The sequence below is a fragment of the Drosophila persimilis genome, unplaced genomic scaffold (assembly GCF_003286085.1).
Source record: "Drosophila persimilis strain 14011-0111.01,24,50 unplaced genomic scaffold, DperRS2 tig00000000-arrow-pilon, whole genome shotgun sequence".
Classification (NCBI taxonomy): Eukaryota; Metazoa; Arthropoda; class Insecta; order Diptera; family Drosophilidae; genus Drosophila; species Drosophila persimilis.
In genome coordinates, this window is record NW_020825288.1 from 5,592,862 (window position 1) to 5,605,334 (window position 12,473).

The following is a 12,473-nucleotide window of genomic DNA, read 5'->3' on the forward strand; positions in this document are numbered from 1 at the left end:
AATGCCTCCAAAACGATGTTTCACTCTGGAATTAGTTTTCATGGCGTTTATTTATTAATTCTTCATTTTTTTTACGGATCAGTTCAACGATTCGAGTGACGTAATAGGAAGGGGCATTGGCTGTTTATGTATCTGACGATGTCGATGTCGATGTGGGTGTGGATCTGGCTGAAGGATTATGTTGATCCAGAAGCTAGACAGCACACATTTCCCGACAATGTTGCCTTAAAGCTAATTCGATTTTGCGGTAAGCTCCAATCCCCCGTGCCCCCTCCTTCGGGGAGTCGAATTGTATGCTCGGGTATATCCAAGAAGGCCAACCCAGAGAGTAACCCAATTACGTGCCAAAAAGCAGAATGCGACCCTCGACAAGCATTTTTTCGAGTTCGTTTTTTTTCGTCGTGCCACATAGAACGTGATTGCACATAGAATCCATGTGCCCCGCACTACTCATGTACCTATGTACATATGTATGTTCTGGGGGGGGAGGGGCTGCATGCGCTGTACATATATGCTCTGAATATGCCTGTACATAGATACAGCATAGATATTGTAGAATATATGTATATGCTGCGCTGCGCCCCAGTCATGTTGGGGATGGGGCGGCTGTTGTGTGGCAGAGCCAACCTTGACATACTTTGGCGTCGCACAATGATGACAGAGCTGCCTCTGCCTCTGCCACTGCCACTGCTACCGCCAGCTGCTGGCTGCTAGCTGCACTTTCAGTGGCACCCACCCACACGGCCGACTCACCTCATTTCCAACTGTGGTTATCTTGACAACCACCTCGTCCTTGCTGGCATCGTGCTCCACCACATCGCCGCTCTGCTCGCGGCCGTTGTAGGTGAGGAAGACCCGCTGGCCGGGCTGCAGCTGTATGCCCATAATCGAACGGAAGCCGGGTCCAATAAGATCCGATTCGCGGAACTCCTTAATCATGGCGTTCCGGCGCAGAGCCTGGGCCGGACTGATATGCACGCTGGCGACCCGGCGGGCCTCAACGATGACTGATGCGTCCGGAGAGGACGATGACGATGACGATGACGAGGATGAGGACGCGGACGCTGTCGACGGGCCAGCAGCAGCGTGCTGCAACGGAAGCTGCTGCGTTTTAAAATCGAATCGGACGAGATAGCGCGTGTCCGCGTTCAACTGGGGCTCCCCGGGGGCCAGGAAGGTGGGCGGCGGCGGCGGCGGCGGCGACAGCGGTGCCAGGGCCTTGCCCGACGCGGCCATGTACGACGGCGGCGTCTTCACGTCCACGATGACGCCCGAGTACAAGAGTCCCTCGGGACCCGGGGCGCACACCTTGGTGCCGATGATTGAGCGCTTGGCCAAACGACGACCGGTGGACATTTTTGTACGTTTTGTGGGGTTTGGATTTCTCTCAAAAATCTCTATTTTACGACGGATCGCCGCGTTCTAGTTTTTTGCCTTTTTACCTTTTTGCTTTTATTCAAATCCGCTTGGACCCGAATACTCGGATTGCTGTTCCTACAAACTCAGTGCCAGATTTTAGCTTTGCTAACGCGCCACATTTTCGACACTTGGACACACTTTTTCCCTTCGGGGGTATTGCACTCGATTGTAATTTGCACTTTTCCCGTTTTCACTTTTGATGCGGGACTTAATCACTTTTTTCTTGCACTTTCCTGGTCTTTTGGAGTTTATATTGAATGGAGGTATGTGGCGTTTTGGGCGGTGGCGGTGGCGGAGGGGTAGGAAGGACTTAAGTCTGTGAGATGTTTTTGGTCAGTTTGTAGACCTCGTGCTGCTTGAGGGCCGGCAATTTTTTGATCACGTTCTTGTGGTACAGCTCCAGGGAGAAGGTGACGCGTTGGTTCAGGCGCTGGAGCTGGATGAACGGAAGAAGCGGCTGTCGCAGCGGAGGCAGTGGCAGTGACTGCGACTGGGTCGGGAGTGGATGCAGTGCATCAATCGGGGCACTCAGTTTCACATGCTCGTCGTCGCTGGGCGTCTGAATGGCGTGGCAGTTGCGTTTGTGCCTGAGCATAATCCAATTTTGGCCGCTTTGAACGTCAGTTTGGGGGCTACCAACTTGGGGGACTGGAGTCAATCAGGTAGTGGGGGGTGGTGTCCGCTTTTGGGGAATGCTGGGGTTCACATACAACTGATGGAATTTTGTTTTCGGCTCGAAGCTGTTTTTCCTCACACTTTTTCGTCGATTTTCTTTTGTTGTTTGTTGCCTGCTGCTATTTGCTTATTACTGCCTTTGCTTTCGCGCTGCTTTCGCTGCCGGTCGTTTCACTTTTTCTCGAGTTTTTCTCTCACACACAGAGGCAGAGTCAGAGACAGAGACAGATTTAGATGCAGAGACACCCACACACAGACGACACTCGCCAGAGAGCAATATGGATGCACTTCTCGCGGGCTGCTGCACTGATTTGTTGTGTTGCGTTGTGTTTTTTTTTTTCTGTGGCGACTCTTGGACTCTTTTTGGACTTTTTGACTCGGCGATTGATTGCTGGAAAACAGCAAGACAAACACTCACTCACACACACGCACTCAAACGCACACAGAGGGACTGTGTCGATTGTTTTTGATACTGTTTATGGCCGTGGCTATTGTTGAAAATATATCTTTTTGGGGGGAGTGGGATGTTATTGTTTGGCGTTCAGTTCACGACAAAATGATTTCTCGCAAGCGCTTATCGTCTGCACCCGAGAGTTTGGTTTTGATGACTGACGCGAGCGAGCGAGCCAAGCGAACGGCGAGTTACAGTTACTCACAGATACTCAACACACACACACACACACACACACACACACACATACACGTATATGCTTCTGTCTCTCTTGCGCTCTGCCAGTCGTCTGTGTGTGCGCTCTCGCTCTCCCTCTCTCTACCTCTCTGTTATGCAGAAGCGTATCTGTATCTATCGGATCTACCTGCTTGGAAAAGCAAAACAACATACGTATACATAATTTTTGGAGCGTGTGTGTGTGTATGTGTGTGTGTGTACATGTATGAGCCAGCATAAAACTGTTAGAAATGCATCGATGCCGTGGCCGTGCCTGTTAACGACTAATCGGAGCGCTGTAATCATACGAGTGTCAAAGGGAAAAGGGAAAGACAGCACACCCAGTGAGGATTTTCCTTGGTAGATTTCCACATACAATAAATACATATGTACATATGTAAGAGGTTTTTGCCAACGCGACGCAGTAGCTGAAGCGAACGCTTATCAGCAGGCAGCGACCCTCGGCTCTGGGCTGCTCTGGCTATCCGTATTCGTATCTATGACGCCATCGCCAGGAGGTGTTCGTACGCCAGCGGCGACGTCGTCGTTATACCAAAAAAAAATAAAAATACTACGCAGTAAAAAAAAAACTCAGACACTTGTCAACAGAGTCCCGCATAACTGTGCGTGTATCAGTGTGTGTGTGCGTTTCGCTCTGTATTATCAATAACAGAGCGGAGAGGAGAACAGCGAACAGCGAACAGAGTGGAACGAGCAGCGAACAGCTGTTGAGCAAAACAAACGAGAGAGAGAGAGCTAACATGTTCGTTCATCCCGACCCTCACATGCCCTTCTGCTTCTACGAAGCGCTGGCCTCTTCGTTCGGCTCTCTTCCAGTCGAGTCAATAGGCAGAGCTCCCACATGCTAGTCTTATGTTATGACAGTATTTTATTGAAAGCTGCGATTTTGGGTTAATTTTCGTACCCACTCGAATAATAAGTGATCCAGTTTATTTAACGCTGAGTAATTTTAGTGCATGAGGAAATCAAAAGTTTCTTAGATTCCTATACTTCCCAAGTTGCATATGCCATGCGATGTTATTGTAGGGTATGTAGGTTCAAGCGCCGGCCGGTTTTCTGGTCTGCAACGTCACAGAATTTAACAGTTAAAGAGAGAACCGCTTTGTGTGAGTGTGTTTGATTCTCTCTCTCTCTCTCTCTCTCGCTCCCTCTGTGTCTCTCTCTCTCTCTCTTCGTAAGGCTCACAGCTGTTAATGCTTTGAAATTCATTCGATTTTGTTTACATCGCTTGGGATACCATGCTGTTGTTGTTGATTTTCGTATTCTTGGTATTTTTGGGGGCCGCACTGCTGCTGCTGCCCCTTGTTGCCATGTTGCACGAGTATATGCTGTGTAGTATGCTGGCTGTTATGCGGCGTTGTTGTTGCCTTTGGAATGACCTCTGTAGGCATACATTCCCAGCCATGTTGCTGTTAGGGGGGGAGGGGGCTTTTCCATTTCTCTGGGAGGCGGGGGGCGTACATAAACTCGCACACACACACACACTCCTGCAACTTCAATCAACTTCCATCAACCAACATCCAGTCCATAGATTTGCGTAGTTGTTATTGTTGCCAGTTTTCCCCCTTATCTGATTTCGAGTTTCGGGGTGGATTTGAGGGATTTGATTTTCATACCGCCAGCATTTTGAGACGTCATTTTCGGAAAATTCGCTGCGTATTTTCTTTGATCTTGGATGGGGGGGGGTGGCGGTCAATCTTCCAACAAAAGTACAGTAAAACCGGAAAACTCGAACAGCGAATGCGATAAAGAAACTTAATCCGAAAGGAGGGAAATGCAAGAGCATGATGTCCTTTGCCAAGAAGTAACGAAACCAACAGTAAAGTATCTTTATCTAGAAGCAAAATCGTTGAAGTGGCCAAAAAACAAAAGTGCTGATAATGCTTCAAGGAAAACCTATAGGAAACCTGTAGGGGCACACACACACACACACGCACGCACGCAGAATGGCGGCCAAGTGCAAAGATGAACTATCTGACAAATTCAATTAATCATTTCTCTAGTGAAAATTCCAAAGCAGCAACAACAACAACTGGAATCAACAGAGCGTTGCCAGTGCTACAACAAATACGCAGTTACGAAAAGCAGCATCGCATCGCATCGCTCAAGTGAATGTGAATACGAATACGAATGTAAATGTGAATGCAATCCGTGAATCCGTGAGGTTACAAAACGAGCGAAAGAAACGCAAAAGGCAAAACCAAAACAAAGCAGCATCGGCATTAGATGGAAAAAGAGAGAGAGAGAGAGGGAGACACCAGAAGGCAATGCACAGATACAGATACAGGAAAGCAAATGCTCACACACAGATACACATACACATTACCCAAACTGGAAAATAGGTCAACCAGTCGAGAGCGCAAGAGAGTCGCTTGAATAGCAAAGAGAATTTCAAGAGAGAGAGAGAGAGATAAGAGATGTAAACTAACGTTGTAACATAACAGCGTGTAAGAGAGCGCGCGTACTGGGAAAAATTAGAACGGGAACGGCTCTGTTAGTCAACAGCGGCCTCAATTTTGCGTTACAGATGGGATTGGACTGGAAGGTGGGTGGGTGGGGGCCGGGTTGGTTTATGGTATCCATTGGCATCCAACAAAGTTCTGAACAGCCGAGCAGCTGTTGCACTCTCTCTCTCTGTCTCTCTATCTCTGTACTTTACCGTACCGTACCGTACGCCCTTCGCCCTTCAGCCCTCAAGAGCTGGTAATTTTATTGGAATTTTATGAAAATTAAACCGGATTTTTGGGATTTCTTTGTAAAGTCGTAATGAGACACAGCATCTTATTATTATATCTCCGCTGCATTTCAGCGCTGTCCGCGTTGTATTTGGTTGGGCGCCGTCGCTTTTATTTCGTTTCGTATTCTCTCCTTTATCATTAATGTATGCCTATAGTAGAGATCTGTATGTGTATGGGTGTGCTGTGATTGGATTGCCTTCGAAACCGGATTTCGAAAATATGTATGTCATTCCGTTCCATTCAATTACGCTTTTGCCTAGGCATGGGTATGGGCATGGGCATGGGCATAGGTATAGGTCCCACAATGGACGGTCTTTGTTGAAAAGAAATCAACTTGAAATTGCCCCAATCGGTTGAAGATGACGTAGAGAAAGTGCAAGTCTCATGCAAAATCAAATGCTCGTACTGGGCGATCAAAAATTATCGATATATCGCCCATAATCCATACAGGATCTCGAAGATTCTTCTCACTTGGCATTGGCGTAACTCTTTCGAATTTCCTTCCTCTATGACGTTATCATCCCCCATTTGAGCTAAGGCTGTGAGCACTAATTAGAATCGCCTGTCTTCACTCCACGATGTCCAGGGCAGCACCTGTCAAGCTGGGCAAATTTGCCAGCATGACGGGGCACTTGACGAACGTGGCCATGGACATGAGCCTGGACATGGATGTTGATGTGGACATGCCACCGACACTGCGTCGAGATGTCTATCAAAAGCTGTCAGTTTCCAAACAAACAAACAAACCAACCAACACACAACGAACAGAACGGAACATAAAACGCAAATCGCAGATGGCGGAAAATGAAAATCGCCCTTGACTGCCACTCCATACACATACATAAGTACGAGTAAATCTTTGACTCCGACTCGAACTCCACCATTAACTCCTACACCCACACCCACTCCTACTCCCACTGCCACTCCCACTCCCTCTCGTACTCCATGACATTCGAAGTTGCGTGTTTGGATCATTAGAATGTTTACCTGTTCGCTGTTAGTGTATCTTCTGTTTGACATCCAGCAAGTCGTGTAGGGATATGGAAAATCAAGTTACCAACGGCCAACAGGGTCGTCGTCTTGTGTGATTGATGTGAACATGTCAGCACAGACATGGACGTGTGGATGTGGCTGTGGATGGGGAGGCTTTGTCAGCAGGAAGCATAAATTGTAGACAAAGATGATCACCGATGCAAGATACACCGATGCATGCTGCTATTACAAGACTCACAATCAGTTGCAGATACAAATTTATGTCATGTGCAGTCTGGACATGTGACTGACAAAAAAACAAACCATGTCGAGAGTCAGAGTTTTGACAACCGGTTCCACCTCCAGCCTCCATGGCTGGGGTCAAGCGGATAGCGGACAGCGGGCAATGGACAACGGACAACGGACAATATTCACCTGACAGCAACTTTCCTTGGACGGCTGATTTCACCAATGGACGATTCAATTCCATGCTCGGCTTGGGAGCTGGAGTCGCGGGACTGAGACTGAGGCTCGGACGGAGACTGGAACCTGGCACTGGCACTGGGACTGGGACTGGGACTGGGGATTGGCGACTGTGCGTGCTGTTGACATTGGCTCATAAATTCTGGTGGAAAACAGACAACAGTTTTCATTGTCTTGCTGCTCAGATGCAAGACGTTTGTTTGAACAATACACAAATATGGGCACTAGACAAACATCGATACGCAGTAATAGACAAATAGATGTTTCGTTGCCACTAGGGGAAGGGGATACTCCGTAGAGGGTAGATAGCAGAGGGGGGAGAGCTGCTGCCAGCTGTCAGAGTCGAACTGTTGACATCCCAACAATCAAACAACCCCCCGATTGAAGACTTTCTTTACCCCGAAATCGGGCCAAGCCTCGGCAGCCTTGGCAACTTTGCAACTCTGCAGCTTTTGGGGGCAACAAATGGGTCAACCGGCGACGAACGTCACTTGCTGACCTACTTTTGGCATGGAAAACTGTGTCAGGGATGTTTTAGCAGGCAGGCCCAGAGCCAGTAAAGTCTTGATACACACAATCGAATTTTATCAACTAAGTACAGTTCACTATACTGCGCAGAATTCATTCATTTGTATTCTCTTTACATTGAATACCGAATTAAATGGGCAAATGCCCATTCCTCTGTCTTAAAATAAAGAAAATATGAAATGTTAGTGATGGTTTTGAAGCAGTAATCGAGACTAGATGGCCCAAAAAACATAGCACATATTTTTGCTTTCATCTGGCAGCCGCTCAACATCAAGGACAAGGATTTGCCAAGGGCAAACGAGAACAACAGCAACAACCACTACAAAGACGGAGTACATAGGTTGACCTACTTTTGTTGTTCCTTCTGTGGCATGTCAGGGCTAAATAAATACTATAGTTGGCCGATACAAAATCTTTCCTTTCCATAAGTTAAAAAATTTAATTATTTAAAAAACAATTTTTTCAACAAAAAAACAATGGTCAAAATTGTCACATTTCAAAATTTTACATTGAGCTAACATTTACATTAACATTAACTTTAACATTGTTGTGAAACAATGTTGCGTATTTTGCGATTTCGGCGTGTACAAATGTTGCGTAGAGAATGTTGCGAAGATGTTGCAAAATTCTTACGAAGAATTTGGGGGGCCCGCCTGGAAGTAGGCAATCATTTTGTACTTACCTAAAACTAGTCAAGTTTTGCATGTTGTAGGAAATAAGAAGAAAATGGTATAAGATTCACTCCCAGCCAAGTTTTCTAATTTATTATCCTCTTGTTTCATTTAGTTTAAATAAAGAAATAGTTCTTTAAATATGCTAAATGTTTATTGTGTGTTTGTCGTAGCTGCAACAGCTCCATCAGCGCGGCCCGGCAGAAACAGCAGCCGAAAGTTGAGATCAAACTCAAGAGCGTCAAAGCTAACCAGAGCGCAAGCTTTAGCGGGGAGAGATTACAAAACAGGCAAAAGCAGAAAAACAAACAATGATGCTTGATGACATTTACTTTAGGACAATTCTGCGCCGTTCTGCTCCGTGTATAGCAAGGATATCGGAGGCATATCAAAAGATCTGACGATTGCTTAGGTTAATACATATTGATGATACATGATGATCAACAGCTATCCAATTTTGACATGTAAGCACGTTGCTCTCAAAACCACACCGACGTGGCTTCCTTCTCAAATTAGCACTGCGAGTCGCTGTTAACGTTGAAACTACAGCACTTCAAAATAACGACAGCCACAACAATTGTTGAAGTACCTATCACCAAGAATATACACAACTTCCAAGAACCAAGAAGTGGTTCATTTTCGATAATTTGATCTCGGCACTGCATTGGTTGGGGCTGTGGAACTTCCGAGTCGCCAAATATGCAATCCAGACTAACATTCCTTTCCTAAAATGAAATACACATTTCGATTTAGGTGATAATATCTATTTTCGCATATTCTACATACCGTTTCATGGATCCTCTTCACAATCGGAGAGCGGCAGCTGCACCTGATTGGGTTTCCTTTTACTATTGCCTGAGTGTTAACAAGGCCAATTATGCTGCGAATATCGGTCAGATTGTTGTGGCTCACATCAACCAGATCTATTTTTGCAACAGATCTGGGCAGGTCAGTAAGCTTGTTTCCGCTAAGGTCTATGCTTTTCAGGCCTAGCATTGATCCGAAGCTCCAGCTGGAGAGTCTTTCAATCTTGTTATTGGACAAATCGAGGTGCATTACGTTCTCAAACCCTGTTTCATTCAGGGATGATGGGACTTCTTGCAAGCCATTTCCTGAGAGATTCAGGGCATTTGGCCTCCACGCTGCCAAACATTCAAAGTCCACACTTGGCTGATCTGAGCAATCAGCAGTCACGTAACCATCGATGACTTGAATCGAGCACCCACATCGAGCAGGCCATTGAAGGTCTTTTGCTTCCTCAGCATCCAGCAAAATAATGAACAATAAAAGTATTATTTTCATCCTAAAGGGAAAAAACGAAGGAGGTGCAATAGCCAGTGAAAACCAAGGTTACCAGTTCCCTAAATTTATAGTATTGACTTATATGTAGCTCGTTATCAATCGAATAATCTTATCTTAGTAAAGTCTTTCATTTAGTATACTGTATGGTTAGTGGTATTCGGTAAAGGTTATTCCCCAAAAACAGTCGTGAAAGTGCGCTACGGAGGTAAACTCTCTTGAAACCCGTGTATAGCTAGATCGGACAAGAAATTTATAAAACATATTGGCATACGAGATATGCAAATGATTTACTTTACATACATAAATAGTGATTCTTGCAAACGTACCTGAACAGACCATTTCTAGAGATCTGTCAAGGAATATATACATAAATAGTTCCACAATGGAGTTACCTTTGCAGCGGTTATGTAATATGTAAGAGAAAAAACAAAGAAAGTGCAAAAACCAGTATAAACCAGTATATATAAACCAGTGTATAGTATTGATAGCTTGTTATCAAATCTAATGTAATCTTTTACACACTTTTACACTGATCGCAGATCAGTTAGATGTCTTCTTATATGGATCATCGGACACAGGGACATCCATTGGAATGATGCCGCCAACGAACTAGCCAGTTCTTCTGCCACTGCCCGGCCCGCTCACGGACATTTTGGGAAATTTATGCCTACCACGGATTAGGCAGAGAGCGGCAACTCAAAGGACCTTTAACAGGTCCAAGTGAAACGGTGGAGACTCGCCCCCTCTCCCCAGACACCGCCACAACCTATCCCAAACTAGATAGACTTCAGTTCTGTTATAGCAAGGTAAGAATTTATCGATGTTATCCACCCTGTAAGTTGTATTGCATAACCGATATCTGAAAAGGTATTATGCTATGCTATGTTTTTATACACGATACAGATTTTGCACTCTAGAAGATATAGTCATACTAGGCGCTGAAGGGGACGGACAGACGGACGGACGGACGGACAGACGGACAGACAGACAGACAGACACGGACAGACATCCTTCACTTCATTTCCGATGTGAACAAAAAAAAAAGATTGGAGTTCGCAAAACTTCACTTAAATAAGCCAGTTATGAGTTAGTTATGAGTCTAAATATAATATATTCCGACATGATGGACCATCCAAAGTATGGAGAAACGATAATCAAGCCATGAAAGAGAAAGACCTCATCCCAAAATTGAAGCATGGCGGTGGAAATGTAATGGTTTGGGGGTGTATAGCAGCAGCTGGACCTGGGCAAATGGTGTTTATTGAGACCAAGATGGACAAACACATCTACAAGAAAATTTTGACTGACAATTCAATGGCGAGTGTCGAAAAATTGGGTCTTAAAGCGATGAATTTCTTGTTTCAATAAGACAATGACCCCAAAAATACCACTTTTTTGGTCAAAGAATGGCTGTTGTATCAGTGCAAGCAGTTAAAAATGCCGCCGCAGTCACCAGATCTGAACGCCATAGAGCATGCTTGGGATTTGCTAGAAATAAAAATTAGGAAACATAAAATTTCCTCCAAGAAAATCCTTAAAACGGCTCTGATGACGGAATTGGAGAAAATTGATCCAAATGAAACCAATAATTTGGTAAAAAGTATGCCCCGACGTCTAAAAGCTGTTATTGAAGCTAAGGGCGGCCCCACCAAATATTGAAATCAGAAAAAATTGGGGACTGCCGCTTATAAACTGTGAGCCGACAACAAAAATGTACAACATTTTTTCTCAATGATAACTGGTCCTAACATGAATGTATTGCACTTATTTTTTCACCTTTGGCCTGTGATCAGCAGTGAAGAAGTCTTGAAAATCTGAATTTTTCTTATAACTTGTTAAATTTGTTTATTACTTATGTGTTGGTGATGGTTGAATAGCCATCGATGGGTTTTTGATATCGTTTGAAATAAAATAAATCGATGTGATTCCAGGGATTCCAAAGCTCTCGAAGTATCGAGATATATATCGATCGATATAGTGGAAGCGATATATATTCTTTTCATATAGAATATAATAGGATATACACTCCCCGACACTTGAATACGACATACTAAATTGTACACTTTAGGCACCAATATTTTCGGGCACAAGCCAAAGAAAACGGTGAATTTGAATTTTCCTCAAATCTCTATTCAATTTAGCATAAATTAAAAAAAAAAATAATAGAAATATTCATCAAAGTAGATTGAGGAAAAAAATGTAATTGGCATAACTCAAATTTCCGCTCCCAAAAAATGCGACACTTGAATACGACATTCACATTGAAAAATTTTTTATTTTGGATGTGGTCGCGACCGGACATTGAATAAATTCTCAAAAATCAATTAGGGTGTCCTTATTACGAGAAAATTTGGGTTATGGTAAGTCCTTTTCAAAGGACGAAAACTCCACAATAAAAGCCTCGAAGGAAGTAGGTCCATCAATAATGAAAATAAGTGATGAAATTGGTATGAGTGATTTCATAAAGAACGGGTCAAATTATGGCAAAAACATAAAAACCCGAACCAAAATTGCTACTTCCGAGATCTCTATGAGATCTCATCCGCGAGCCGCATCTAAAAAACACGACTAAAACTCGATTTAAAAATCTAAAACTGTACTTTAAGCTAGTGCTAAAATAATAAAACATGTTTTTTCGAAGACTCCACACCATTAGGGACTGTAATTAATGAAAAACCCCTCAACTTTGTTGCATATTTGACAAACTCGACTTAATGAAAAATCAACTGGTCCACGCCGTTTTAGGATCTTGCTCACCACAGAATAATAGCGCTCACACTGCTGTGAAAACGATCCAATTATAATTCTTCTTTACTACTCACTTCCTTTACTTCCTTTAGTCCTTATAAATATAAAAAAAAATCCTTATGACTCTTAAAATTTAAATTTTTGTTCCTTTGAAAATGCTATGTAGCGACAGTCTCTACTCCACGCCATATGAATATGCAAAAGTACGGGAGTAAGTAAGTAAGTTTTCGTCCGTTGGCTGAGGTTTTT

General features: G+C 44.1%; 2 protein-coding genes across 2 annotated transcripts in view; both read right to left on the reverse strand.

Moving 5' to 3' along the window:
* The window catches only part of LOC6598622, a 117,549-nt gene extending 115,517 nt beyond the window's left edge, over positions 1-2,032 (reverse strand). Inside the window, 1 exon segment of the mRNA XM_026984246.1 lies at positions 754-2,032. Within this exon segment, the coding sequence (XP_026840047.1) occupies positions 754-1,356 (603 nt within the window). The 5' untranslated portion in view covers positions 1,357-2,032.
* Positions 2,033-8,686: 6,654 nt separating this feature from the next.
* On the reverse strand, positions 8,687-9,462 carry LOC113564916 (leucine-rich repeat-containing protein 40-like). Its single transcript, XM_026984310.1, has 2 exons — positions 8,961-9,462; positions 8,687-8,899 (listed from the first exon to the last, which is right to left on the reverse strand). Exons 1-2 carry the CDS (start codon positions 9,228-9,230, stop codon positions 8,687-8,689), a joined length of 483 nt encoding a protein of 160 aa, XP_026840111.1. The 5' UTR covers positions 9,231-9,462.
* Positions 9,463-12,473: the final 3,011 nt, after the last annotated feature.

Excerpts from the sequence above, each read along its gene's own strand:
- LOC113564916 (XM_026984310.1), bottom strand. The coding sequence starts at position 9,230 with ATGCACCTCGATTTGTCCAATAACAAGATTGAAAGACTCTCCAGCTGG. Across the intron at positions 8,900-8,960 it reads TGAAGAGGATCCATGAAACG|GAAAGGAATGTTAGTCTGGA; the intron begins GTATGTAGAATA and ends ATTTCATTTTAG.